General features: G+C 42.8%; 5 protein-coding genes across 11 annotated transcripts; 4 read left to right on the plus strand and 1 right to left on the minus strand.

The window, feature by feature from the left end:
• Positions 1-4,333: 4,333 nt before the first annotated feature.
• trim46a (tripartite motif containing 46a) lies at positions 4,334-12,520 on the minus strand. Of its 6 annotated transcripts, XM_062399157.1 has the most exons (13): positions 12,311-12,520; positions 11,233-11,491; positions 10,709-10,856; positions 9,796-9,994; positions 9,570-9,716; positions 9,389-9,484; positions 8,726-8,979; positions 8,517-8,638; positions 8,078-8,407; positions 7,695-7,757; positions 7,206-7,435; positions 6,824-6,891; positions 4,334-6,143 (listed from the first exon to the last, which is right to left on the minus strand). In XM_062399157.1, the coding sequence occupies exons 1-13, from the start codon at positions 12,368-12,370 to the stop codon at positions 5,696-5,698; spliced, it is 2,424 nt and encodes an 807-aa protein (XP_062255141.1). In that variant the 5' UTR covers positions 12,371-12,520; the 3' UTR covers positions 4,334-5,695. The 6 variants fall into 6 exon arrangements, with proteins under 6 accessions (XP_062255141.1, XP_062255142.1, XP_062255143.1 ...); XM_062399158.1 differs by lacking the exon at positions 7,695-7,757; XM_062399159.1 differs by lacking the exons at positions 11,233-11,491; positions 12,311-12,520 and adding an exon at positions 10,998-11,195.
• Positions 12,521-12,945: 425 nt separating this feature from the next.
• tmem107l (transmembrane protein 107 like) lies at positions 12,946-15,150 on the plus strand. 2 transcript variants are annotated; one of them, XM_062398409.1, is made up of 5 exons: positions 12,946-13,402; positions 13,514-13,581; positions 13,661-13,761; positions 14,451-14,547; positions 14,808-15,150. In XM_062398409.1, the coding sequence occupies exons 1-5, from the start codon at positions 13,316-13,318 to the stop codon at positions 14,875-14,877; spliced, it is 423 nt and encodes a 140-aa protein (XP_062254393.1). In that variant the 5' UTR covers positions 12,946-13,315; the 3' UTR covers positions 14,878-15,150. The 2 variants fall into 2 exon arrangements, with proteins under 2 accessions (XP_062254393.1, XP_062254392.1); XM_062398408.1 differs by lacking the exon at positions 14,451-14,547 and adding an exon at positions 14,280-14,376 and having other exon boundaries at positions 12,947-13,402.
• A 549-nt stretch (positions 15,151-15,699) lies between these two features.
• Positions 15,700-18,284, plus strand: krtcap2 (keratinocyte associated protein 2). The gene is made up of 5 exons (XM_062399652.1): positions 15,700-15,860; positions 17,048-17,202; positions 17,373-17,436; positions 17,606-17,672; positions 17,788-18,284. Exons 1-5 carry the CDS (start codon positions 15,857-15,859, stop codon positions 17,906-17,908), a joined length of 411 nt encoding a protein of 136 aa, XP_062255636.1. The 5' UTR covers positions 15,700-15,856; the 3' UTR covers positions 17,909-18,284.
• Positions 18,285-19,644: 1,360 nt separating this feature from the next.
• Positions 19,645-21,323, plus strand: s100a10b (S100 calcium binding protein A10b). Its single transcript, XM_062398349.1, has 3 exons — positions 19,645-19,805; positions 20,862-21,016; positions 21,107-21,323. The coding sequence occupies exons 2-3, from the start codon at positions 20,879-20,881 to the stop codon at positions 21,257-21,259; spliced, it is 291 nt and encodes a 96-aa protein (XP_062254333.1). The 5' UTR covers positions 19,645-19,805; positions 20,862-20,878; the 3' UTR covers positions 21,260-21,323.
• A 3,380-nt stretch (positions 21,324-24,703) lies between these two features.
• On the plus strand, positions 24,704-26,303 carry LOC133964308 (protein S100-G-like). The gene is made up of 3 exons (XM_062398320.1): positions 24,704-24,838; positions 25,201-25,349; positions 25,492-26,303. The coding sequence occupies exons 2-3, from the start codon at positions 25,209-25,211 to the stop codon at positions 25,678-25,680; spliced, it is 330 nt and encodes a 109-aa protein (XP_062254304.1). The 5' UTR covers positions 24,704-24,838; positions 25,201-25,208; the 3' UTR covers positions 25,681-26,303.

The following is a 26,303-nucleotide window of genomic DNA, read 5'->3' on the forward strand; positions in this document are numbered from 1 at the left end:
GCATTCAGATGTCTATTTTTGTCATTATGGGCGAATTCTGTTCTTTGGGGTTTTGTTTCCGTCGTAATTATACACAACTAAGTCTCCTCTTGCATGCAGTCGGCAGCCAGACATTGTGCACACTCAGCATATAAACACACATACAAACACACACACACACAAACGGAGCACACTGGGAGGCAGTCAGCAGCATGTGCACTTTCTGCCATCAGTAAAAGCACACCTGTCCCAGCTGCTGTTTTGAAGAGAACAAGAGAGAAAGAAGGAATGTGCTTCTCTCAGTTTTCCAGACGACCTCTCACCCATCCCAGTCGTCTCTGCTGCACTCATCCCTCCACTTATTTATCTAATTATTGCCATGAACACTACCCCCCCCCCCCACTCCTCCTCTTCCACACTGACATCTCATTAATCTCGTCATTGTTGTTTTTTCTTCTCCTTTCCCTGAAACATATCTCTTACTCATGTCATCTCGCTCAGTTTATCAGTCTCCTCCTTCACCTTTGGTACCGTAAAGAAAATACCGAGCGATTCCTCATTCTTGCTCTTGCATTTATGGAATAGTCTCTGAGTTGACGTCCATGTTTTGTAACCTTACACTCAGATCATCGGTGCTGATAAACAGGCTTGTCTAGTGAAACTGTCAGCCCAAGATTTATGTCGTTTTTTATAAGCAGAAGGGATGTCCTAAAAAAACCCTCTTCGGGTTTGTTTGATATGCAAGAGATTTTACTGAGTGACAAACTGCTGCACATAAAATCCTCTCTAGCACAGGACCTTTGAGTCATAACTTTTTCATTGCATGCATATGTATGCACTGCCTTATTTGTGAATGCAGTTGGTGTTGTGGTATTTATAGGGGCATCATGTGCAGGGAGCAGCAAGTGACTTTCTATCCCCAGTTCTGCCTGGTTTGGGTTTTATAATCAGCACTTTTCTCCTCAGAGCCAGGAGGTGGCACAGCTGATGGGCTCACACAAGAATTCAACGCATGCATTGCAGGTTACACACAGGGACCACCTTCTCTTTTCATCATGCAAACACAACCACGCATGCAAAAATGTGACTCCTCGGCTCTTTCAGCGGGGACAGTTGGTGCTGACAGCTCCGTGCTGTGTACTTCTGCCACGGAAATAGATGAACAGGCCGAACCTGCAGGGAGTCCTGGGGGTCTGAGTGTGCTTCACTATGTCCTGTCCTGTCTCGGTCTTCATAAATTGTTTTGCTCCCCGCGACTTCCTCCTCTTCCTCCTCTTCCTCCTCCTGCCTCCGCCGCCCCTTCAGAATGGGAACAGCGAGCGAAGTGATATGTGGACAGCCGGTTATTAGGCTGTCAGCGAGGATGAACGTACACATTTACCTTAAATCACTTGTCGGGTATCCTTCTGTTTTACCAGCAGAGCCCATCAGAGATTTAATAACTGCGCTTGACACCGATGAATCTGACAACAGCAGCATTATGTTTTTCAAACACAATATTCAATTTAACTGGTATCAATAAAAAGTTAACACCGTGTCCTCCTGCCTCAAATGATTATTTATCTCACAGAGCTCTCATTCTTATTGTGTAAGAGATTATTGTACTCGAGTGCAAACGTCCCCTTTTCAGCATGTAATTGTGTAGAATACACAACTACATGCTGGAGCCAAACAGGTGTTACAGTACAGTTAAGAGCTTTATGAACAGCTAATAATTTTCCAGTCTAAAAATGACACTCACTCAAACATAAAAACTCCCAGAGCCTGCGGGGGCTTTGGCCCTGTCTGAGCACGCTGGCTCCATCCATCCATCCAGGGCAAACACATGAGGCGGATTTGTGTCTGTGTTTGTGTGCTGAAGTATTTTTGAATGGAACCTATGTAAAGTGGATTTGTGTGTGTGTGTATGTGTGTCCATATGTATGTGTGTCTGTGTGTGTGTGTTCATAGCTGCAGACAAAAACAGTTTTTTTTGGAAGTTATTGACAGATCGGCTCCATCAGTGGAGATGCATTTTGTTCGACAATCACAGATGGAACAAGGTTTCGTGGACAGACAGTATAAATGTTTGTGTTGTGTGTGCATGTGTGCAGCAGAACACACTTGTCCGTTAATGTGCAGCGGTGCTGGGGAGAGATGGAAGACACAGCTGTTCAGGGGACTCGGCCTCTACGTTTCTGCAGCTTCCTGCTCTGTTCGCACATTTGAAAGTTCGCTGCACCATATTCACCATATTCAGCATTTTTACCATTTTGCACTCCAGTAACTGCCAACACATGGAACCAACAAGTATAATGACTCCACACAGACAGTCCCAGTCAGAGAGAGTCTGTTTTCATCATAATTCACAAACATTCAAAGACAAAAAAAAAGGGTTTGCCTTATTATTGTTACCTAATACAGTTGAGCTGCTTATTCATCCCCATCATCTGCTCCTCTGACACGGCAATGACACAACCACACACGGTTGAATACTCGGGTAATTCACACCTACTTGTTTGCGTGCAAACACACAGACAAACATGGCTTAACCCCTGTGGGGAGGAGTTCTGTCATGTAAACACAGGTAAACTAAACTTGGCTGTAGCTAAGATGAAGTGATGCAACCACAGTGGGATCGGGGCCCTGAAGAAGCAGGAATCAAGATGAGGGAGAAAACAAAATGTTTTTATACACAATCAGGTTTAATGGTGTCAAGAGTGTTCATGAACAATCCCTGGCTATTGATTACGATTTTATATTTTTTTGCTTTTCTTTGTATTTGTTGTCGTATAATGACATTTTTCGCTTGTGTCGTGTAAATACATTGGTGCTAATTAATACACAAAACCGCCTGAAAACGAAAATACTATTAAAAAGCGATTAAATAAGTAGCGCTCCAGGGGGAAACAGGGAGCGTGAGGGAGCCTTTGTATTATTCCAGGTGTAACCTCTTCATGTTCAGACTCTGGGTGTAAACACAGCGGCTCAGGAAGACGCAGCAAAGTCCTCATTGTCTGACATGTCAACACAGATCTGTGGTCAGGCGAGTCCGTGTTGACACATCTTACACCTGCTGCTGACTTTACAACCCCCCCGTACACGCACACACACACACACTCACTCACACACACACACACACAGACACACACACACACTCCATCACCACCCTTTTCACTTCAGTGTTTGTTATTGTAGTAAGAGAGAATCAAAGCACGATCAATGTCGACCCCTATTGGCAAAGTTTTGAACTGCAGCCCCCTGAAGCAGACAGCTCACACCGAGAAAAGCTCCATTCGATGGTTTGGTGGCAAAAAAATCGCTGTGAATGTCAAAAGGTTAATGACCAATATGCAGCCACTCTGTATCTTTATCTTTCTGGAACATCCCATAGTTGAATAAATCATGGAATGAGCTGCAAGGCATATTTGTATTGGCCCGTTCATCCACTGTTGACGTGTTTAAAAACATTATGAAAACTCTCTTTTTAAATATAGAATCATGTCTTTGCTTTTCATATAAGCTTTTGTTTGCCTCAATTTTCTTAGTTCCCAATATTTGTTTTTTTTTTGTCTCTATTGTTTGTGTTTTGGTTTGATATTGCAGGTGAATCTGTTCACATCTCTACTGTGAATCTTTGGTTTGCAATATTGACCAAGACTCATTGGCTGAACAGATGTTTTATCCTAATAGGACTTCCCAGGTTTGATAAAGGATAAAGTAAATGAAATTAGAAAGAGGATAGATAAATAAGAACCAAAGTGGCTCATCCCTCCGTCCTTTTGATCTCTTGACACACAACACAGATGTGGAGCGCTGCAGGTGTTGTGAGGTGTGCCGTGGTTCTAAAAAAAATAGGATTATTATATTTAATCCCTGTGGCATTAAAGATCCACTTTACCTGTTCGAGCAGCTCTGGAACTTTGGAGTGATTAAGGGAACACTCGCCTTCATCCGCAGGGTGGAACCACACCATCATCGGTGTTTGCGTGACACTCGAACAAAGAGAGTCTATTTTTAATCGTCTCAAGCTTTTACTACAGTGAGTAGTAAAAGCGTGCGACAATCAAACCGACGTTTGAGTTTGACATGTTTGTAACTTCGATGGTGGGCGTTAGCAGGGCGGTGACATGACAGGTGTGAGAGGTTCACAACAAAGATTGTGATGCTAGTGAGGATTAACACTGAACGGTTTGTCTGTATAGGACGGCAGATACTAAAGATAAAGTTTCTGATGTCACAGTAAAACGTCAATCATTTTTTCCTTCTGTCTTTCTTATGCAAGAGCAACATTTACTCATCATACATTAAATACATTTACAATTCACCTCACAGCTTCTAGATTGCTCATTCATCGACACACAGTGACTCCATGTTAGTTTTCAGTCATTTATTGTGTTTGTCGTGACATGATAGAAACATTCTGCAAAGTCTAAAGTTGTCGATTCTGATTTCTGAGATGCTACAGTCCAAAGTCATTCAAGTGCTGCGCTGTAACGGGAGAAGAGGAGTCGACACGAGTTGTTCAAGACAGGATACACACACACAAACACACGCACACATACACACACAAACACACACATCAGAAAGCATGAAAGTCACAGCCAGAGCTCTCCCTCTCTCAGTCACACACAAACACACCAGAAAATCATGTTATATATTAAAATACAGTCAGAGCCAGTTGATTTGAAAAAATTAGAATAAAGACAATCTCTTGCATTGTAATAAAACATAACTCGACTCCTACATTCCCTCGACCTAACTGGGAGTCAGTCAGTTAGTAAATGAGCGACTGTCAGTTGCGTTAGGGAAACGCTGTAAGAAACCAGAGCTAATAGACCTTCTTCAGCTGGTTGTCATCCCTCCACTTCCTCCAGCTGATCATTAATATGTATGTGCAAATCAGTCAGACTCCACAGTTTAATACCGAACAAGTAGGCCATCTGAATTTTCAACTTTTCTCGAAACGTAAAACAATGAAACGTCTTCACAGGTTTGTGAGTAAACCAGCGTGACGAGAGCATTGTTCTTCACAACCTTGTTTTTAAAACTCTGATCTCTGTAAGTCTGAAAACGCAGAGGCAGCGGTGAGACGTTGACTCAGCCGACATGTCACGCACATCCTTTTGAAATGCAAAACTGTGACTATAAAAACGTTCATGTCCTGACACGAGCCAGCAGGGGTTTACTAATCACCAACCGAAACATATTCAAACTCTGTAACTCTGCAATATTGACACATTGATGAGGCTATATCAGAATTAAGATAGAAAATTAGACATACCCTTCATCTGAGGTGCGGTTACAAGGTGACAGTTACCTGCATTGCTGTAAGTTATGTATCCAAGTTACACTTGCATGCAATTTTTTGATGCCTGGGAAAAGCTAAGACAAGTGTAAATGGACGGCAGATCTTCTTACAACGCAAGTCATTGTCCTAATCTGTTAGAAAGGTGCTTGACTCACCCTGTCTACAGGATTCTGCATAGTTGGAAATCACTTCAGCCACAATGTCCATAGTTAAGGAACAAAAATATGATCAAGCAAGAAAGAGAGATTTGATATTTTCAGGTGCAAATGCAAAACAATATCAGATATTTGTCGTGGGGTCTCCCAATCGTTGACAGTTCATTTAAGTGTCAAAGGCTGTTATTTAATGAACTCACACACCTTCTCGTCCTCCAACAACATGACCAGTGATCTCTGAGTGAACCGTGCCCATAAACTGCCTCCTTCTTTACTTGCTCAGATTTGTCGCCCGTGTCTGGATGGTCACCCTCCGCGGCGGCGGCTCCTCGACGCTCCGACTGGCCACGAGGTCCTGAAGCTGCAGGGCTCCCCCGCCGATGAAACAGAAGGCCGGACACACCGGAGCTGAGCAATCCACGTGCGTCTCCCACAGCATCCGCAACGAGTGGGCGTCGTAGAAGGTGACCCGTCCCTTGTCGCAGTCCAGTAACACTCCCAGTCGGGGCGGCAGAGGAGCCGTGTGAGGGTGAGGCATGTTGCTGTGGCTGCTGCCGTGGGAGTGCACTCCTCCGTGGCTCTGGCTGTCCGCCTGGCTCTGTATGTGACCGTGCCCTTGAGGGAGCAGGATCTTGCCCATGCCTATGGTGAGGAAGCAGAAGGGAGGGGAGTCCTGGCCGTCTTCTGCTCCACTGTCATGGCCGCTGTCTGGGTCACAGCTGAGGGAGGAAGAAATTAGGCTGAACAAGAGAAAAGCTGAGTGACAGGTGAATATGTTCATAATGTATCTCAACAAAAACACAGTAGGACCTGAGGAACAATCATGATTGATCTGAGGATGTGAAATACTCCACTTGCAATGCTTCTGCCTTATCAGAAAATTGTCTAGCTTTAAACCCACTTAAAACTTTAAACACAAATCTATTAACAGGGATCTTAATACCTTATAATAGACCCTACACTTATAATAATGTTGTCCAAATTTAATATGGATTTGTAAAAAAGCTTGTGATATGAAATAATTAAGCATTGCAAATGCAAAAGCTGAATTAGAAAGTAAGTTCTTCTGATGATATCAAGGTTTAATGCTCATTGTTTTAGTTTTACAGCTTTTAACTTTACCGTTTTGATTCAGACTCTCAACTCTCATTTACAAGCTCCTGTTTACAAGTGGTTCCACTGCCCCCAAGTGGCCAAAACATCAATTAAAACTCCAATATTCCTGATGTAAACGTGCGCCAAGGGACATTTCTGGCGTGGCTCGTAATCCCCCTGTATGTCAGTGAATGTGCTCCCGATAAAGATGAGGTCCCAATAAATCCCATTCATATCTGCTGTTCTTTTCCAGGGCAGGAGAAACAAGGTCTGCTGTATATTTAGGAAGGAGAGATTTAGTTACCGAGGGCTGGCCATGTCCTGAGGGAGGTGGAACCACTCCTGTAGCTTCGTCTCCTGGCCTACTCCCACCTGCAAGAGAGAGACACACAGGAAAGATTCAGTCGCATCCACTCTGAGTCGGTAGGTAAGGTAGAGCTGAGGCCCATATATCATCCAAACAACAGACAAGATGTCCTCTCACCAGGCACGTGCGCTGACATTTTAGGGGCATCACAGGCCACACAGCTTGATTATTGCCATGAGGAATTAAGCACGGTAATAACATTGACAAATTATCACTAAAACTTCAGAGAAAATATTTTCTACTTTACGCTTTAATTGGGCTCCAGCAGAAGGGCACTTTTCTCACTAGGGGTCTATCTGTGCACGTGCCTGCCTCTCACCTTTACCAGGTAGGAACCAGGCTCCACAGAGCACGCCCAGTAGTGTCGGCCCTGAGTGACGGCCAGGTCAGCCACCAGCAGGTCCGATGTCAGGTGACAGGAAGTGAGCGTGCGGTCAGCAGCCTGCAGGAGGGAGAGGCCCGGCACGCTGCGGGCGTACGTCTGGCCTCTACCCAGCGCCAGCCTGTCAGAGTGCAAACCCCAGCGAGAGTCCAGGGAGAAACTCAGCACTGGGAGGAGGTGAGAGAAGGAGGAGTGGGGAGGGAGAGACATGGAGAAGGAAGTAAAAAAGGAAAGGAGTCAAGGAGGGAGGAAGGATTTTGATCCTGTAGCTGGGACAGATTCAAAACTACAACAAGTCTGAACACATCGTGAAAAAGGAGGTGAAGAAGAGTAAGAGGCAGATCAAGAGAGAAGGATGTATTAAAGAGGGAAATAGGAAGTGACCTATCAGTTAATATGACAGACAGAGTAGAGATTTGTTTTTACCATATGTAGAACCGACAAGATCGAACAATGGATGAACTGTATAAATAAAAAAATGACACAGACCTGCAGTGAGAAAGACAGAAGCACAAAGAGTTGCACCAGGATGAAACTGGATTGACGAACACAAAAAAGAGGGTTTGGAGCTAAAATAATCAAATGAATGGAATGGGAATGGAGGAAATCAAGGGATGGAGAGAAAACAATGATCAAGATTAGTCAACGAATCAATACCAATACTGGAAAATATGGAAGTTAGAAAAATTCAAATCTTGAAGCATACTACTTATCTTGTATCAACAGTTTTTTCAAAGTGAAAAGATGATTTTCGTAGTGTATGAAATGTAAAAACTGATGATATGATGTAACACGTCTGCATATCTCACCAGGTGCGGGGGGGGTGTGGAGGTACACCTCTTCACTGTACTCTCCGAACCCGGCCTTGTTGCACCCTCTCACCCTGAGCACGTACACGCTGTCGATCTGCAGCCGCTCGACCACGGCACTGGTCCCTCTCACTTCATCCAGGCGCTGCCATGACGTCTCAGCGTCGGGGGATCTGGTGCCGCCCCACGTGGCCGCGGCTCCTCCCGCCCGTCGCTGGTATTCCACAGAGAAGTGCCAAGCCGGGGCCGAGTCCTGAGGGAGGCGCCAGCACAGGAACAGCTGGTCGTATGCCAATGTCTTCTGAGTGTCGATGACTGGAGCCACTGGAGCTGCGGATGAGCCAAAGGCAACGGAGAGATTTCATTAATTGGCTTATAAACAAAGTGTGATTTGACTTTTTGAAGAATTCATATGATGGGAACAAAGAACTTTGCGCACCACGGATGAATTCCAAGCTGTTGATGAGTTTGATCTCTTTGGTCGCGTCCAGGTGAAAATGTCTGAAGGAGGAATCCGCAGCGAAGGTGAAACACTGCAGGTTTTCGATGGCCTTCACCAGCCTGGAGGGGGACAGACACAGGGACACATGAAGAAGAGAGAAAAGGAGACAAAACGGTCAAAAAGCTGATGTGTTACAGTTACAGTACCTGTTGTGAGTCACTCTGGCAGCCTGTACAAAGCAGGGTGCGTCAGTCTCCTTGAGCAGCTCCTGTGTGTAGGCCATCAGGCCCGCGTGTTCCATCAGTCCACGCCTCTCTGAGACCTGAGCAGACAGGGCCTCCTCCCTCCTGCTGCGAGAGCCCTCCACGGCCAGAGCCAAAGCCCCCTGACGCTCGGCTACGGCTGCTCCCAGATCCCGGATACTGTGGATCAGGTGCTGTAGGGCTACTGTGCTGTTAGCCTGCAGAAAGACAGACAGACGATGAAGGATATGATAAAGTACAATGATAGATAAGGAATGTCCACACAGAGACGAGGATTCAGATATTGCCTGCAGAGTGGGCCATTGCACCAGAGCCCTGGGCCTCTAGAGGGCGTACTAACACTACCTGTCCCCTGACTTGCAGCGGTTTACCCAATAAAGTGATTTAAATGGATTAAAACACATTAAAATGATCTTCCACTAAATAGGATTATTGTTGATTAGTGTCAAAACCGTTGCTTTTTTGCTTAATTGATCCTTTTATTTGATCCCAAATAAAAGGATCAATTGTGTAGACCACAGTATAGTGTAAAACATATTCTGCTTCATTTGTCCAAAGACAATGAAGAAATAGACACTTTCACAAAGCAGAGAAACTCTGGTTCACCTCCGTCTGTTTGATGGCTGCTTCCAGCTGAGTGATCTGACTCTGTATTGTCTCCTGATTGGCCAGGATGAAGTCGACTTCCTTGTTGACCTTGTCCTGCAGCACCAAAACAAAAGTTAAATGTCTAAACCGGATCCTGATTATAATCCTGAGACTGTTCACACAGACTCCACACGCTCACCTTGAGGGCCTGGTAGGCCTGTGCTATAGGCAACACTTTGTGTCCATGGTGGACTCGTCGGAGCTTGCAGAGCGGACACAGCAGCCTCTGGCAGTTGCGGCAGTACCACAGAAGTTTCTCCTGCTCGTGCTCCGTGCACATTAAGACCTGGAGCACAAAGGAGGATTAGGCACAAAGAAAATAGAAGGAGATGTGTGTCGTGTACAAAACAAAGAAACAGACTAACCTTTGGTCTGAAGTTGTTGGTGGGTAGGATGTGTTCGTGCTGAGCCCGGGGAGTTCCCCAGGGGTGGTACAGTTTGAAACACTCGTTGCAGAAGTTGGACTTACAGTCGGCACAGCCTTTAGTGGCCTCCAAAGACTGAGGGGGTTTACAGAAACCACACAGGATGGCCACACTGCCCATACTTATCGTTTGCCTGTACCTGGATGGAAGATTGGGATACACAGACGTTAGTGCAGAGCTAAGGCAGTTCTGTAGCAGCAAAAACAGAAAGCAAAGAAGTTCTTCAAACTTTGCTTGTCCCTGCTCTCTTTTCAAAAGTTTAGAGTCCAACTCTGTTACTGCCTGACCTAGATACAGCAGCAGCAGCTGTTTTGTTTGTACATTCTGAGCAGTAAAACATGCAGAGTCACACTCTCCAAAAGGACCACTACCTCATGAAACTGCTGCACGTGACTCTATGAAACTGCCTCCTGCAATCTCAGATCATTTTTCCTCTCAGTTAATTAACATTTAAGAAGGATATGCATGATTTTATTCTATGTTATCCAACATCACTTTTTGTAAAACTTAACCATTTTGCCAGAGTTGTTGTTGTCAGACGCTGCAGTTATTTTAGATGTCCCTGCAATCTGCACTTAGGTTTACCTTGAATCTGGGGTAAAGGAGAGATTCATTAAAGCATCTCCTTCAAGCAAATGATTTCCTGTCTCATTTATTGAGCAGTATTGACTAGGCGCTTTATTTGCTGTGTTTCTTTATTGCCCTTTGGAGTGGTTTGTTCTTGATTTCAAGCTAATCATGATCCAAATAAAAAACACAAGTCATGTTCTAGACAGCAGTAAGAACTCTGATGGAACCAGACTGTCCCGGTGACCCTGTCTGCTACAGTACACACACACACACACACACACACCTCTCCACGATACGCTCCAGAGTGAGGTTGCGGAGGCATTCTGTCAGGCCTTTTTCTCCAAGCTCCACGTCCTGCTGACAGGAAGGACATGGGAACAACATGGGGGGAGGGGCGTCTTTCCGCCTTCGCCCCGGGTATGTCCCGCACACTGGGAGAAGGACACAGGTGTCGCCGAGAGGAAAAAGAGACGGGGTGAGATGTAGAGAAGAAGAAGAAGGTGTGTTTGTTGAATGGAGGATGTGAAAAGAGAAAAAAGCAGAGCTATTTGCTTACACACACTGAAACCCACCTGCTTGACAGATACTTGCTGCTCTCTGCCTCTGTGGCCCTTGCTCTACATGCAGTTAAATAAGTCATGAGATTAATGTGTATAGGTCTGCAGCAGGATAGTGATGAGTCATCTAGATCATCTATTTGACTGGGATGCAGTGACATCACACGCCATCGTCATCTGAATCGTAATATCATGATGTCAAGCTTATTGTGAATGATGAACACAAAGAATCTCTGCATCCTTCCACTACCTGTTCTGAGGACCCGCTCCAGGCGGTCGGGGGTCCTCGGCGTGGGTCTTCGTCCCTGACGCGGGGAGCGAGTGTTGGGCGTGGAGGCCGGTGAGTGGGGTTCTGGAGGGAGCTCAGGTGGAGGATAACCCTTTTGCACCAACACCTCAGCCGCACACAGCAGACACACACTGTGCTGACACGGCAGGAGGATGGGCTGCTTCACCATCTCGTCACACACCGGGCAGTGCAGCTCCCGCTCCATGCTCTTCATGTTGGACTGGAGGGGAGAGAGTTGTGTGAGGAGCTGGACCACATAAAGGCTGAGTCACTGGTATAAGTACAGAATCATGTTGCTCTTTTGATTCGGCAGCCTCCTGTGGCCTGAAAAAAGGTGTGGGAGTCCAAAGCGAGAGAGGGAGCTGATGCAGACACTGGGGCCACAGGCTGGTGTTTGATATACGGAGCATAGGGAGGAAAAAAGAACTCCCCCCTGCTTCAGGCGTTAGCCACTCTCTCTGAAAATGACTGGAGTCCTCTAGCTTCCCCATATCATTTGCAAGGATTAGGTACTACAAACACAGGACACCCAATTTGAGAATAGAGTGGAATAAAATAAATTCAGCCTTCTGTTTCTCTCTTGCTCAGTTTTACACACGTATCATTGCTTTAGGCCCTGGTCCAGTGATGCAGCATCCCGTCTCTATGGCAACGCTCATCATCTCGCTACCTTCTCATCATCTGCGTATTTTCAGCTACTGATAACATATTCTATCGATTAAAGCATCACACATCCACTGCTTTACCTGCCGCGACTATTCGCCTGTGTGGATATGGCCTGTGTCACGTTTCGTCCCACCTCCACTCTCAGCTTTGACTGAGAGGAATCCATCGCTTTCTATGGCTGATTAAACGCCAAAATAATCTTCAAAAGGCAGGAACGCTTCACATTCCTCCAGCACGTACGCCACCAATTGTGTAAGAAAAATGGTCAAATTCTCTGACACATAAGTAGTGAGGAAACGCTGGATCTCCCTTAAAGCACACACGGCCGCTATGATTGAAATAAACAGGTTGATTTAACGAGCGTCATACTCACACTGATGCGAACCAGCGCGTCCATGATCGAGGTAAAGGTTTGTAACTCCGTTTCTGCCATGATCGTCTTGTGCGATGCTCTGCAGGAAACCCACCAACACGCCGACGTTAGATGAAACCTAAAGGCCTGGAGCTGAGCATCCTCATCGGACTGGAGCTCTGTGCGTGTTCCTCCGTGCACGATGATGTGTCGTCTGTCTCAGAACAACGAGTCGTCGTCGTGGGCGAGAGGGGAGGGAGGGAGGGGGTGAAGGTGCAAGCTGTATCATCACAGCCGCATAGAGCAAAATATATATAAACACATCAGATTGCTCGAGTGGCTATTTAATTGTGTTACAGTGAAAGCTATATATATATATGTATGTATATATATTTGACGATAATAAAAAACATCATGCCCGCTGTCATCGAAGTGTAATTATGATAATTGCTTCTTAGCGTTTATTATAAGAAAATACTATTTATTCATCCCTGTTTATCCCCTTGTAGATGTTTTTATTTTTATATTTTCATCTATCACACTAAACTCAAATCCCCAAATGTCTGATGCCCAGTTTTTATTATCGCCAATAGGTGGCAGTGTCGTAACCAGTCCGTTCTCGATTGTCCTCCGGACGCGGAACCTTTGGATATTAGTTGTTCAACCCGGGACGTTTTCACAAATGGACCGACGTGGCGGTTGTTGTAGCAACCGTCTTTTAACGTGAATAGCAACAACCTGCACATCGTATGAATGGTCGTTAGTTGAAGAATCGAATCGTTAGTTACCCAAATGTTTATCTAGGTTTAACTTGCGTTTATCTCCGACCAATGTTCTTTGTGTTCGTTCGGGATAAAGTTAGCTAGATATCGCACTGTGGCTAAGAGCTACTGTGCATAAGCCGAACACGGGAGGTGGTTGAGCAGCGATACTCTACTGCAGGAAACAGCGAGATGAGAATAATCTCTGCTTTGCTAGTTTCATGTTGTTTTGAGTGTTAGCTGAGTAGCTAGTCGCCGTGTTAGCATGTCGGCTGTTAGCAGTCTCGTCCCTGCTCGGTTTCTCACCATCATAGCTCATCTGGTCATCGTTATCACCATCTTCTGGTCAAGGGTAAGTTAGAGAGACAGATTGTCACACATCCCAACCCTTTCTCCCGAGTTTAGATCATAAAAGTAATGTTTTTCTTGCTCAATAGTTTGTGTGTTGTTTTTTGTTTTTCAGGAAAACAATGTAAAGGCCTGTTTGCCTTTGGATTTCACGCAAGAGCAATATGAAATTGAAGACAGAAAGTAAGAACACGTTTGACTATTTCAACACACGGCAATAAAGTAAAAAACACGTCCTTCAGTATCTGTGAATCTGTTTCAGCTTGGTAGTGGCACTGGCCGTCACCCTCGGGTTGTTCGCCATCGAGCTGGCTGGATTCTTCTCAGGAGTTTCCATGTTCAACTGCAGCCAAGGACTCCTGTGTATCCTTTACTGTGTCGTAGTGGGTCACTAATTAAGTATTACTGATGTATGATTGGGATCTGATTGATTTGGAAGAATCGAAACTTATATAAATCAACAGGGGAGCTCAACAATAATATATCTATCTGTCCATTCATTATCTGTTTACCGGCTTTATTCCTTGGGTTGCAGGGCTGGAGCCACATCCTAGCTTCCAATGGGCAAGAACAATAATTTATATATTTGTCTAAATTTAGATTCCTTGGTATGTGAATGGTCCCAGGTCATACAAACTTAATGTCTCTAGTTTGATTCCACTATTATGGTTAGTAACAAATGCAAACAAATTAATACTAAACTCAGAATTACACAGTGCAGAAAAAAGGGACGAGACATGAAATACGTGTCACTCTAAATATCTCTTGATGAGCCCTCATAATATGCCTTGGAATTAAAAGTGATTATAGGGGTTAATAAGTCAGTCTAGTCTTCAGTTACAATTCCATGACTCCACCCTCTGTGTAATCGCCTACAATAGCAACAGGAGTCCATGCCAGTGCATCAGTGGCTCTGCTTTTCTTTCTTTTTGAGCAGTGGGAGTGTGAAATCTACTGGTGGATCCTTGCCATTTGCAGGTTAGTGTCACATGTACTTGATCTTGTGTCTTTATTTCCAAAAAGTGTTTTTCCCTGACAGATACTTCACCCAGCTCTGGCAGTCCACTGCAGCGCATCTGTCTCCTTGTCTTTCTTTGTATTTGAGAAGTGGGAGTGCTGGACATATTGGGTTATTTTTGCTGTCTGCAGGTTGGTGTGTGTGTGTGTGTGTGTGTGTGTGTGTGTGTGTGTGTGTGTGTGTGTGTGTGTGTGTGTGTGTGTGTGTGTGTGTGTGTGTGTGTGTGTGTGTGTGTGTGTGTGTGTGTGTGTGTGTGTGTGTGTGTGTGTGTGTGTGTGTGTGCGCACACGAGTGAGTTAAACAGAGCAAGTATAAACAATTAATGCATTGTGGTGGAACTTTTCTGTTAATGTTTCTCTCACAACTTCTGTCTCTGTCTGTCTCCCTCTAGCGTGTTACCTGCGTTTGTGGAGATTCTTCTGTTTGTAGCTGTTTTTGGTCTGAAGAAGAAGCCACTATGAAAGACGATCCAGATGTGCTATGTGCAATGAAATACAGTCTGTCTCAATGAGTCACAAGCAAAACCAAGAAAACCAAATGGAATATACAAGCCACCCTATCTGCAACATTTGTATTTTTTGAGGTATTTTGAATGAAATAGATGCAGAGTGCTTATTTTTTTTAATGTTTCAGTCTTTAGTTTAGGCAGGATTTGCGAGAAAATCAGTTGTAGCTTTTTTGTAACTTGTCGAGAAATGAATTACTTGTAAATAATAATCTTTTTGTTTGTCAAATCTCTTGTCTTTTGCTTTTCTCTCTCATCTCTTTTGATACTCTACTCTATTTGTGTCTACCTTATACACTTTTTTTGTTTTTTGTTTCAACCTTACTGACGGATCCCTGCCACATCCAAGGCCCTAATCCAGTGCCCATTCAAGCATGTGAATAGTGGGATAGTTTACAGCCTTTTTAATACTGGGAAAGTACAATATTCAAAACTTTAGTTAAAGTTGAGTGTGCAGAAAAGCAAGACCAAGTGAATTAGGCCAAGATTTATACATTCATATATTCATAAAATATTAATAACAATTGTGGAAATTAGTAAAGGTAGATATATAGATTTAAAATATACAATACTCAATAACACCAGAATAAAAGATGATCAAATAAAGACCTAAGATGTATCTCACTTCAGAAAATGGATATTGCAGTAGGGCCTGTAAGAAGGAAACACACCAGATTGAATCATTATTTCCGGACCCAGACCTCATCTCTCAATATTGATCTAAAACACAACACAGCCATAGTGAAACCTTTATTGTATGCAGTCTGGGGTCCATGATCTGATAACGTCCCCGCCCACTGGTCCCACTTCAAATGTACACCGGGTAGTCCTCAGGTTTTCTTTAGTTCCCACAACCGGAGCGTTTTCTTGTCTCCACGACATAAGACTCCATTCTCCTCAGTTTCATTTGAAGGACTCTGATTCCACATCGACTCATGGGTATGTGTGGATCTATTTACTCACCGGTCCGGTGCATTTGCGAAAAGAGGTCGTATTTGCACAGGAGAGTTCAGATGTTAGCCTGCGGGTCTGCGTTGAAGCTAACGAACGGAAGTTGGTCGCAGTGTCTGCCTGTTCGCTTCAGTAATGTTCACTCAGTGTAGCTGATATCAAACAGCAGTGAGACATGTTGTGTTTTCCCTGTGTGTGTTTGTGTGTGTAGGGATTTATACACTTTATATTAGTTTGGGCCGGTAATGTTGGCTGTTAGCACGAAGCTAACTGCTACACGTCGGACGGGTTTGAGTGTGAACACTGACGTGGCGCTTCATTCAGAGAGCTCAGCAGTTTACTAGTGTGAGAAATAAACTTTAATTTAATGTTTAAAATTATAAATACTCGAGTTGATAATAATTCCACTGAGATTATAATGCCACGTTGAAGATTCTTCCCATATCCTTCTCTCACGATCCTTAAATCTGATGCTGAAACCTGCTCCTTCCGGAAAAGGTGATTCAAGAAAATCTCCATTTATGTTACACTGGAATAATTCATGTACCTTCATCATCAAAGTTTGACACGAAGATCCCTAACTGCAGTTGCACTACCTCCTTATACAGTCTTACTAATAAACCAGTTTATTAGGAACACTGATCTGAAATCAGTGCAGTTCAGCGTCAGACAACAGAACCTGCAGGAAATCCTTCACACGTTTCAATGTCCAGTTTATGTTGAAGCCGTTTCACCGATGTGTTGATTCACCTGCATGTTTACTGTGAAGGATGGGGTGTGTGCTGTTGTTGAACTGCCGTGTTGGCAGGTGTTCCACTCCAGGTTTCAGGTCAACAGCAGCACAAACCACATCCTGCAGGAGGATCCCACAGGAGGGCCGGGAAGTAAAACAACATCAGTGATCATCAGATTAAAAGTTTGATCAACGGCAACACAACAGGCCCAATGTGTAGTGTTGCTTATACATGTGTAAGCACAGTGAGGAGGTTGAATAGATAATTGATCTACCTCAGGTTTGTAAAATGTGTTTGTAGCCAAATAATAATGTCATCATGATTTCATTAGGGTTTATTGTAGGACTGTTTAACAAGGTGTGCCTAAGAAAAACAGACAAGAGAGTGCAAGTCGACTGGCCTGATATTTTCCTGATGATGTCACTTCTCTGGGATTTGCAGCGGCGAACACGGGCACCTCCCTCGTGCTGTCCAGCCTGCTGTCAGTGCTGGTGTTTGCCGGGATGCAGATGTTCAGTAAACAGCTGGGATCTACCGAGTGGCTCACCATCCTGGGAGGTTTCCTGGGCTCGGTCCTCTTCATCTGTTCCCTCACTGTATCCTTTTGGTGGCATTAAGGATTTTTATGTATTGCTTAAAATAGCTGTATGATATTTGTTATTTGGACGACACTGGAGCTTTCAAGAAAATACAAAAAGATTCAGATTGATTCTGCCTGTTGCATAGATAGAAATATCCATATGTTCTTCTTTAACATTTCCTCCAGGCATTTAATAATCTGGAAAACCTGTTTTTCGGGAAAGGATTCCAAGCCAAGATTTTCCCAGAGAGTAAGTGATGACGATAAACTCATGTTCTCAGCACACTATGTTGTTTAGCCGGATAATAACCTGTGTAATTCACATTTGAGCATTTAACCATATTACAAACAGTGTGTGCTTTTTTATCAGTGAATAGTTTTGTAATTGTGGTTCTGCTCTTCATTCTCTCTTCTTCCAGTTCTGGTTTGCATGTGCCTGTCACTGTTTGCCTCAGGTCTGGTTCATCGTGTCTGTGTCACCACATGGTAAGTGACAATAACCTCTGTGGATCATAAATGCCTTTTTCAGTCGCTAAAAAAAATCAGTAAAACCTCATTTTAAAATTGTGTTCCTGAGCTGTGTCCTTCTTTTTCTCTCCAGCCTCATCTTCTCCCTCTTCGCCTTGTACTACATCAACAAAATATCTTCCGCTCTTTACCAAGCAGCTGCTCCTGCAGTCCCTGTGGCAAAGGCTGCCAGCAAGGGCAAGAGGAAGAACTAAGGAATCCCATGGGATGGGCCTGGAAGTTCACCAGTCAATATTGGCCAGATGCTGATGGACAGTGAATCACAACTGTGTATATTTTGACAGAATAATTTCTCCTATCCACTGCCCTCTTATAAAATTGGTTTATTTCAGTGAGTGCATACTAGTAACCGTTACGACATAGTTTTCATAGATCTCAAATCTGAATTGTTCTTGGTATACTAAGGTGAATGAACTGCTATCTACATTCCATTGAAAACCTTTCCGCTGCACTGTGTTTACACTAGTTACACTGAGATTCATCAGCCCATCCATGTTATTTGCATATGCATCAGCGCATCAAGTGACTTTTTTTGTTTAATTCATTTTGTAATTAAACTCTGTAAAATACTTTTAATGTAATGTTCTTCTTTCAATCAGTGTCCAGTTTGAATGTATCAGGGTATTTGTTCAGCGAGGTGTGGGCGCTGCCTCGGCTAATTAAGGTGTTTTAGAATAAAGGCAAGTAGAGGACACACCTTCAACGAGGCCCCACATTCCCCTTAAAGTCGATCAAACAAATTCAAATGTCGAACACTCGTAAATATCTGTCCTTTAGGCGGAGTTGACTATAACCTGCTTGGATCTCTCTCCCACAACTGTGGTCTGAGCCTCCTTGACGATTTTTAGCATCCAACGCTGCTTCATGTTCCTGGGACAGGATGACAAAGCACTGACGTGCAGCAGGAGCGTCTCACCTTGAGTAAAGAATGTCCTGAGACGCATGACTGCGATGCACTCTATGTTCTAATGTTCACATGCTCAGCCTCTCTGAGCATGTGAACATGGAGTTTGGTGAAGGTAAAGCCACTGTCTGTTTTGGACAGGCAGGTTATCCTGTTATGGTGACTCCCTCTGTGAGGCTGTAGAAAGTAACAGAAGACACTGGTGTGTCTGTATATATTTTTATATTTACTCAATTTTAAAGGACACGCCCCTCCAGATCTCCTTGTAGAGATCTGGAGGGGCCGACAGTCAAAAAGCTGAGGTGCCCTTGAGCAACCCCTAAAAGATAAATGAAGCCTTCTCAACAGTTCCAGGCGAGTTGCTCTGGGGCCAACAGATCCCTGCTTGTTCTGGACAGCTTCCAGGTGTGGTTGTCTGTGTGAACAGGGCGTTCCGGACAGAGACAATGGAGTTTCCTTAGATAAATAAAAGCTGTGAGGAGGATATGAGTGTTTCCCATATTTTAAGAGGTAAATCTGTTTTATGTGTATTGTGTGGATAATCATTTATTACAGACACTAACAAGCTGGGTTTGACTTAAATCCTTCCCTCAGGCAAACTATTACAAAGCTCGTCCTCCTTCCGACACCAATGAGTGGGATATTTCACAGCATTGTGTCATTTTCCTATTTGGTTTATTGTTTGATTATGATTCATTTTGCTGTAACTTTCGGCGACAAACTACGAGAGGCAAGGCGCTTCGTACTTCTCCTTTCTTTCTCTGATTTCCTGTGGCACATGTTCTAGAATTAGGGCGGAGGTGTTAGACGCGCCTGTCACGGAAATGACATCATCTTAAGAGAAGTCCGAGGGGAAAAATATTTGAATTGATAGAGACTTTGTAACATGTGAAAGTTAAAGATTCATCTCAGTGTCTCAGGAGGTGACAGCCGCTGTGCGTAAAAAAAAAACAGTGGATGGTGTTTGTACATGGCGTTTCCACATTGTTTACTGTCTCCTCTCTCTCTCTCTCTCTACCTCTCTCTCTCTCTCTACCTCTTCTCCCTGTATATACCTCCCTCTCTCTCTCTCTCTCTCTCCCTCCCATAACCCTGGGCGTTGCCAGCAGACTATAAGTGCTTGGATAAACTTTCCCTGGAGCTTCTCTCTGAACTTCTTCTCCCTGCCACTGTGGTCACCTGTCCTGGTAAGTTCATACTATCCATTTCAACACTTAAAAACTCTTCATCTGTTAGTGTGAGGACTTTGAGGCTTGTGCGATAAATGCAGGAGCTGATTTTGATATTTAATGTAAAACTGGTCAAATTTGTGGGGTTTGGCTTTTTTTGCGCATTTCTCTCGCCTCGTCTGACAAGTACCGACAGGTCCTCTGTTTGTTCATCCCTTAAGTTACTTTTACAGCCCATCGTTTTTGAAACTCCACTAAAACAGGGTGAGTTTAAAGGAGAGGCAGCTGGGGAGGCAGGCAGGAATGATCTCACCCTACCGATAAGGATTTCACTGTGTGCCAGAAAACTGTGTCTCATATTCAAAGAATGTGATTTGAGCGCCATGTAAAACCAACCTAACACTTACAAATTATTAACTACTATTATAGCTTATTTCCTGCTGCTTGACTGCAGCTTAATGCTTCACAAACATTAATAGAGCATAGTTACAAGTATTAGGAAGGTTAATTCATACTCTAATGTGTGAAGCAGGGCATGGCTGTGCAGAGACCTGAGGAGGGATGGGCCCTCAAAGTTATAAACGGCCACATGATGGAGCAAGATTTTAAAACCGCAGGAATGAACCAGTATCGTTACCTGTTGAAAAATAGAAATCTTGTATTCAAACAGAATGAGATATAAAGACGTGCAATTAATAAATAAATTCTTAATAATACTTTTCCAACACCATTTCAGGATTTAAAAAATATTTACTTTCTTGAGAAATGGCAGCGACGAAGGGAGCAGCAGTGACAATTTTAATGATAACAGTTTTGCCAATAATGGTGATAGTAAGTGAACTTACCCTGTTGCACTGAGCATCAAAGTGCACATCATGCACCTGAATGTAAACTGACCAACGGCAGCAAGGTCATTTTATGTATAGCTCGATCTGCATTAATTGTTAAATGACCTTGATAAAGGCCACAGGCATGCAGGCCCTAAACATCATCCTGAAATCCTACAAAATATGTTACGAATTTAAAGTTTATTTTCCGTGAAATTAATCTCCAGATTTGTCTTTCTCCTTTCAGCACACATTTCCGGAGCCATGACTAAATTAGAGACCTCCATGGAGTCCATCATTACGATCTTCCACACATATTCCAGTGAAGACAAGGAGGGGAAGACCTTAAACAAGAAGGAGCTGAAAAAGCTGCTGGAGAATGAGTTACCCGGCTTCCTGAAAGTAAGAGCCTTCTGTATTCCATTAAATCTCTGGCCTCAGTATTGGTCAATGTGCTTAACTCACCGCTCTGGGTTTAACTTTTTCCCCCAGAGAAATCCAAATGCAGTGGACAGCATCATCAAAGATTTGGACCAAAACAAAGACGATAAGATAAACTTTGAGGAATTCATCGGGTTCGTGGCCGGCCTCTCGAACGCCTGTGAGAAGTGTTACGATCTCTCTCAAAAGAAGCTCAAGCACTGAAAGGCAAATACTACGGGAAAATATTGATGCAGAGTTTTCATAAATAAAACTACATTTGACAAGATTTCCCCTTCTGTTCGTGCATTTTGTACAAAATACCTTTTTTCTTGTTCTGGCTCTTTGCCTCAAATTTCATGGACACCTGCATCCAGTTTAGTCAAGAGAAGTTCTGCTACTGCCAGAGAAATATCTCAGAGAGAATATTGAGGAGTTCACATCTGATGCACATCATTCCACTCATAAATCCTGCCTAATAGTTGTGCAAAGACAGCAGTTTTATACAGTATGGGAATGGCTTAATATGGGAGTGGCCGGGATTAAATATGCTTTATCCAAAGCCTGAATCTACTTATTACTGTTTCATAAGGGCCTTAATACCCATGGGAGTCAAGGGAGTTTTCATAATTACTCTCATTCTTTTCCATGTGTTTCTGATGATATTTGGTTTTCACCAACATATCATAGAAATCTTGTTGTGATAAGAAGTCACTGTAATGAAGAGATACAGCAGTGTCTGCATTCTAATGTACAACTCAGCATGTATATCCTCAATCACCCAGAGAAGTGCAGTTGTTGCTGCTGATGGTTAATGTCAAGATGAATTGAAAAAAGTTTTATTCTGAAAAGCTGTGAATTTAGGTGTGAAGATTGTGTCAGTTACTTAACAGACCTATGAAATAGCCGACATGCAAATGTATGAAGAAAAACGATTCAAATGAATGACAAGCCAAGAACAGTAGTATTACAAATTCGGTTTAACTCTAAAACCGTAGTGGCAGATAAACCAGGTAGGATGAACTTTCACCAAAGCTTAAGACAGTCATGTAAGATGAAACTAAATCAATTACTTGAACAAGTTTTCATCTACCTGCATTGATAATGTGTTGAAACTGGGGTTAATAACCGAAATGGACATTTAAGGTGAACCTGCACCAAACAGTGGATATGGTGAAAGTACTGTTGCCTCTGTGTTTTGTCCAGTTTTTTTCCTGTTGCTTTGCATGAATTGTGCTTGATGCACGGTGTGTGTGTAGGTCTATCTATAACTTTGTGTTACTTAACTTGCTCCTACATTAGTTCTATGACATCTTGTCATAGGGTTAAACACATCTGTCCAAAAATGGCCACAGAGAGGGGGATCATTTGTTTTGTGTCCTATTTTCTGTTAAATATTTCAAACCCAATAATTTGAAACCATTCAGACTTCAGTTTTAGTACTTTGTTAAACAAAAGCCTGACATGACATTAACAAATGTCTCTTCCCATCAATAGAGCAGTAGCTGGTTCGTTTCTTTGGAATCTGGAAGTGAAAGGAAGTTCCAAAAAGTACAATTTATTAATTCGTCCTTTAAGCAAAGGGTTTGTGTAGTGTCTTAAATTCAACACTAGATGTCATGAGAATCTAACAGTTCACTCAGCATTCTCCTCTTGTTTCCTCTCTTATTTCTAATTATTTATATCCAGTAAATGTTGCAGGGTTTAATCAGGTCAAATATTTTAACATGAGAACATTCACTACAATTATTCAGCTGTAAGGAGTCGATGCTGACTTCTTTCAAATAAAGGAAATGTTTCCTCAAGAGTATTTGACAGAATTTCAGTGTGTATTTTCTGAGCTGCTCTTTTCTCCCACAAGATTTATAGATATAATCACAAAATAGGTATCACTCTGATTATGACTAGTGGAATAATCTGCCTTGCTTGTTACAACAAGGGACAGAAACCTGGAAGCCACACCCATAAGTTGAACAGAAATGTAGAAAATAGTCTTATTTCACATTTTTTATCATCCTGCATCGTATAGTCTTGAATCATATTATATTGTATATAAACGTATCGTATTTTATCTTAACATATCTGATCTTATCTTATCATGTCATGAACAATTCTTCCATTCTCTGTGACTCACAGCTTTTGTGTGTAGAACTTGTTTTACCACATTTTCATTGTAGTGTCTTTTTGTATTTGGACAGGCGTTGGCCAATCTTTTAAAAATCAGTTTTTCAAAACGCTATGAAGAACTAAATGTAAAGAAGCGGATTCAAAGCTATTTCTAATTGATATCCAATCAGTCTCCATGTTCATGATGACTTACCACTGCAGAGATAAAGAACGATCTCCAGCAGTGAGACTGTAACTCATACCTCAACCAGCAGAGTGTGGAGAGATGAACTTTTTGTTGTTTGAAACACCACACGATCCTCCGTCTCTACTTTCTCTGCCTCCCCTGCAAGGAGAATCTGATAGTGTTTGATAAGTGGAGGTAATATGGTCTAAGTAAAGCGAGGCCGGCCCTGGACACTTTGAACTGAGCTGTAAAACGGGACTTGGCAGGAGGCGAGAGAGGCGAGGAGAGCAGCGACATGAAAGTCTGCCTTTGTGCTTCTTTGGAACAGAGAAGTGGAAAATGGAGACTGTGTTACGTAACAGTCAAGCAGGATGAATGGAAGAGCCGAGCGTCAGAGTCAGACATGTTCAAACACAGTGGAAACGCTCATAGTGCTGTAGTTTGAAACTTTCAGCAGACTTTTGACGGCTGCTGGTTTTATTAAGTTATACTGTTAACTCAGTAGCTTCACTGTAAAGAATAGAAAAGTTTTAATACTTTTCAGTGAGTAAAAGATCAATCTAAGTTACAAACATTCAAAAGTGTATTCAGCTTTATTCAAAATAGCACAGAGAATCAAAAAATAAGGGCAGGGTGGAAGCATATGTTGTTGGTATGAGCCATGAGTCATTGAGAAAAAGCAAGGAGTTCCCTTGTGGTAAAAGTATTTATATTCCCACAGAACTTTGGCGACAGAAGGGAACAGGTTTTTTCTGTCATGTTAAGTATAATGTACATTTTTCCGTGGGATGGTGGTTATACAACTGCAGGTCTGTATTAATCAGTTTAAAGCACATTTCACTACAAGTCTCATTCACCCATACTTTCTTACAGGGCTTCACACACCACTCATAAAAACTCGAAAACTCAGATCCTAGGAGCCAGGAGAACAACAACCGACCCCAAGATTATTGGACAAACACACTGGAGCCGCTCCAATTTGTTGTATATATACATTTATATATATATATCAATATGGAACAATAGCAAAACTGTAGTGTAAATGCACACACACACACATCTCTGACTTTTAGTTTGAAAACATACTCAAGCTTTCCATTTACTTTATTGAAGCAAAAAAATTACTGCGAACGCACGTACATGAAATCTGCATGTTAGGCAAACATGCAAACATAAACAGGGTCCTTCAGTGATAATAAATGTTCTATTTTTGTATCACTGTGTGGCTCAGCTGTGAGAGTGAAGCGAGTGGTGCGGGTGGAGTGGGGTACATTACGCAGGCATGAATCACTGCTGGTGTTTGTGTAAGGGGGTGTGTGTGTGTGTGTGTGTGTGTGACTTTGTGTGTCTGGGCACGTGTGTGTGTGTGTGTGTGTGTGTGTGTGTGTGTCAGACGAGTGCCTTCTCTTTAAGAGGAGGCTTTCCCGTTCGCTCTGACCACACTCTCATCTGGGACCAGTGGTGAGACAGACGTGATCTTTTCTTTGCTTCTGGTGAACGAGGACTCTGAGGTGAGCACGGATGGAAACTGTGAAATGCTGGAGGAGGGAATTTTTTTCGGTTGGAAAGACAGAGCAAACAATTCATAGAACAGAGAGATTATTGTGTAGAAATGTTCTTTACTGAATTTCTTCCACAGCTCTGAACAATTGTTATAGTGTTTATTTTGACTTTAACATCCTGTGTTTATGTCATTGTCTAAAATATATGTCTATAACTGACTTTATCAAGAGATTTCATGAAGGTTGACAACACAGTGCCCGGATAATCGTCTTTTATCTTGTTCTCTGTTGCATTATTAGTGGTTTTAAGGTATTTTATTCTGCTTTTCCATTGATTCATCTGTAAAATCTATTACAATTTTTCCCCTCAGCTGTAGATATGGCTCGTCTGGATCACGTCATCACAAACATTGTGGATATATTCCTGGAGTACGCCGAAGATGAGGGCAAGAAGCGCCAGTTAAACAAGGAGGAATTAAAGAAAGTGTTGCAGCAAGAAATACAAAGTCCCGAGTTGAAAGTAAGTGATGCAAAACACTCAGGTTACATGATACACACAATTATCTATATTAAATATTCCTCTGCTCCTTATTCACAATATTCTGACATCTAGTTTTGTGCATTTCCTACTCATCATCTAACTGTAAGAATCCATTTTCAAGGGTACAATCAATGCAGATGATATTGAGGAAGCCATGCAGATGCTGGACAAAAACCATGACGGTGAGGTCAACTTCCGGGAGTTTTGTCGGTGTGTGTCAGACCTGGCCAAGTGCCACTACAACAAGAAGACAGGCAAGGGAGGCAAGAAAGGCAAGGGCAAAGAACAGGAACCTGAGCAAGAAGACTGAAGATTAACTCTTAACATTTTGGAAGCTCTGTAACATGTTAGAAATATTATATATATATATTTGGCATATACACAACTTAGATTTCATGTGTGACCCAGTCTTCAAGATGATATTGCTCTCAAGCTATTTTGCACGTTTATGAAAACTCAAGCATGTTGTGTCTAAAACATGCATGCAACATGTGGTGTTAACTTTACAAACTAAAAATAAACTTTCAAAAACGAATGAATTTGTCGGGGGCTTCCTCTGTCGTTTGAATCAATCACTGCACGACTCACTGGAGAGTATCTGGTGTTGTTGTTGTGAAAGGAAACAAACGCTGGCTCATGAAACATTCAGCAGACATCACTCACTGGGTTCTCCAGTGCACACCAGCAGTGCTTCATTATGGGACATGTTTCCTCTATAGTTGGCTGCATTGGTGGAGTAAGTAGTCAAGAACTTTACTTACCAATAAATGGACATAAATGTACTCAAGTAAAAGTAAAAGTACAACAATTGCTTTTTCTCCATTGGTAAAAGTAATTGAAGTTTTAAAAGTAAAGGTCTTGTCATTCTGACTGGATCAATTCTCCTTGGTATGGATTGATTACTTGTATATTAAAAACTGTGTGAACTTGTAA

This window comes from Platichthys flesus, chromosome 11 (genome assembly GCF_949316205.1).
Source record: "Platichthys flesus chromosome 11, fPlaFle2.1, whole genome shotgun sequence".
Lineage (NCBI taxonomy): Eukaryota > Metazoa > Chordata > Actinopteri > Pleuronectiformes > Pleuronectidae > Platichthys > Platichthys flesus.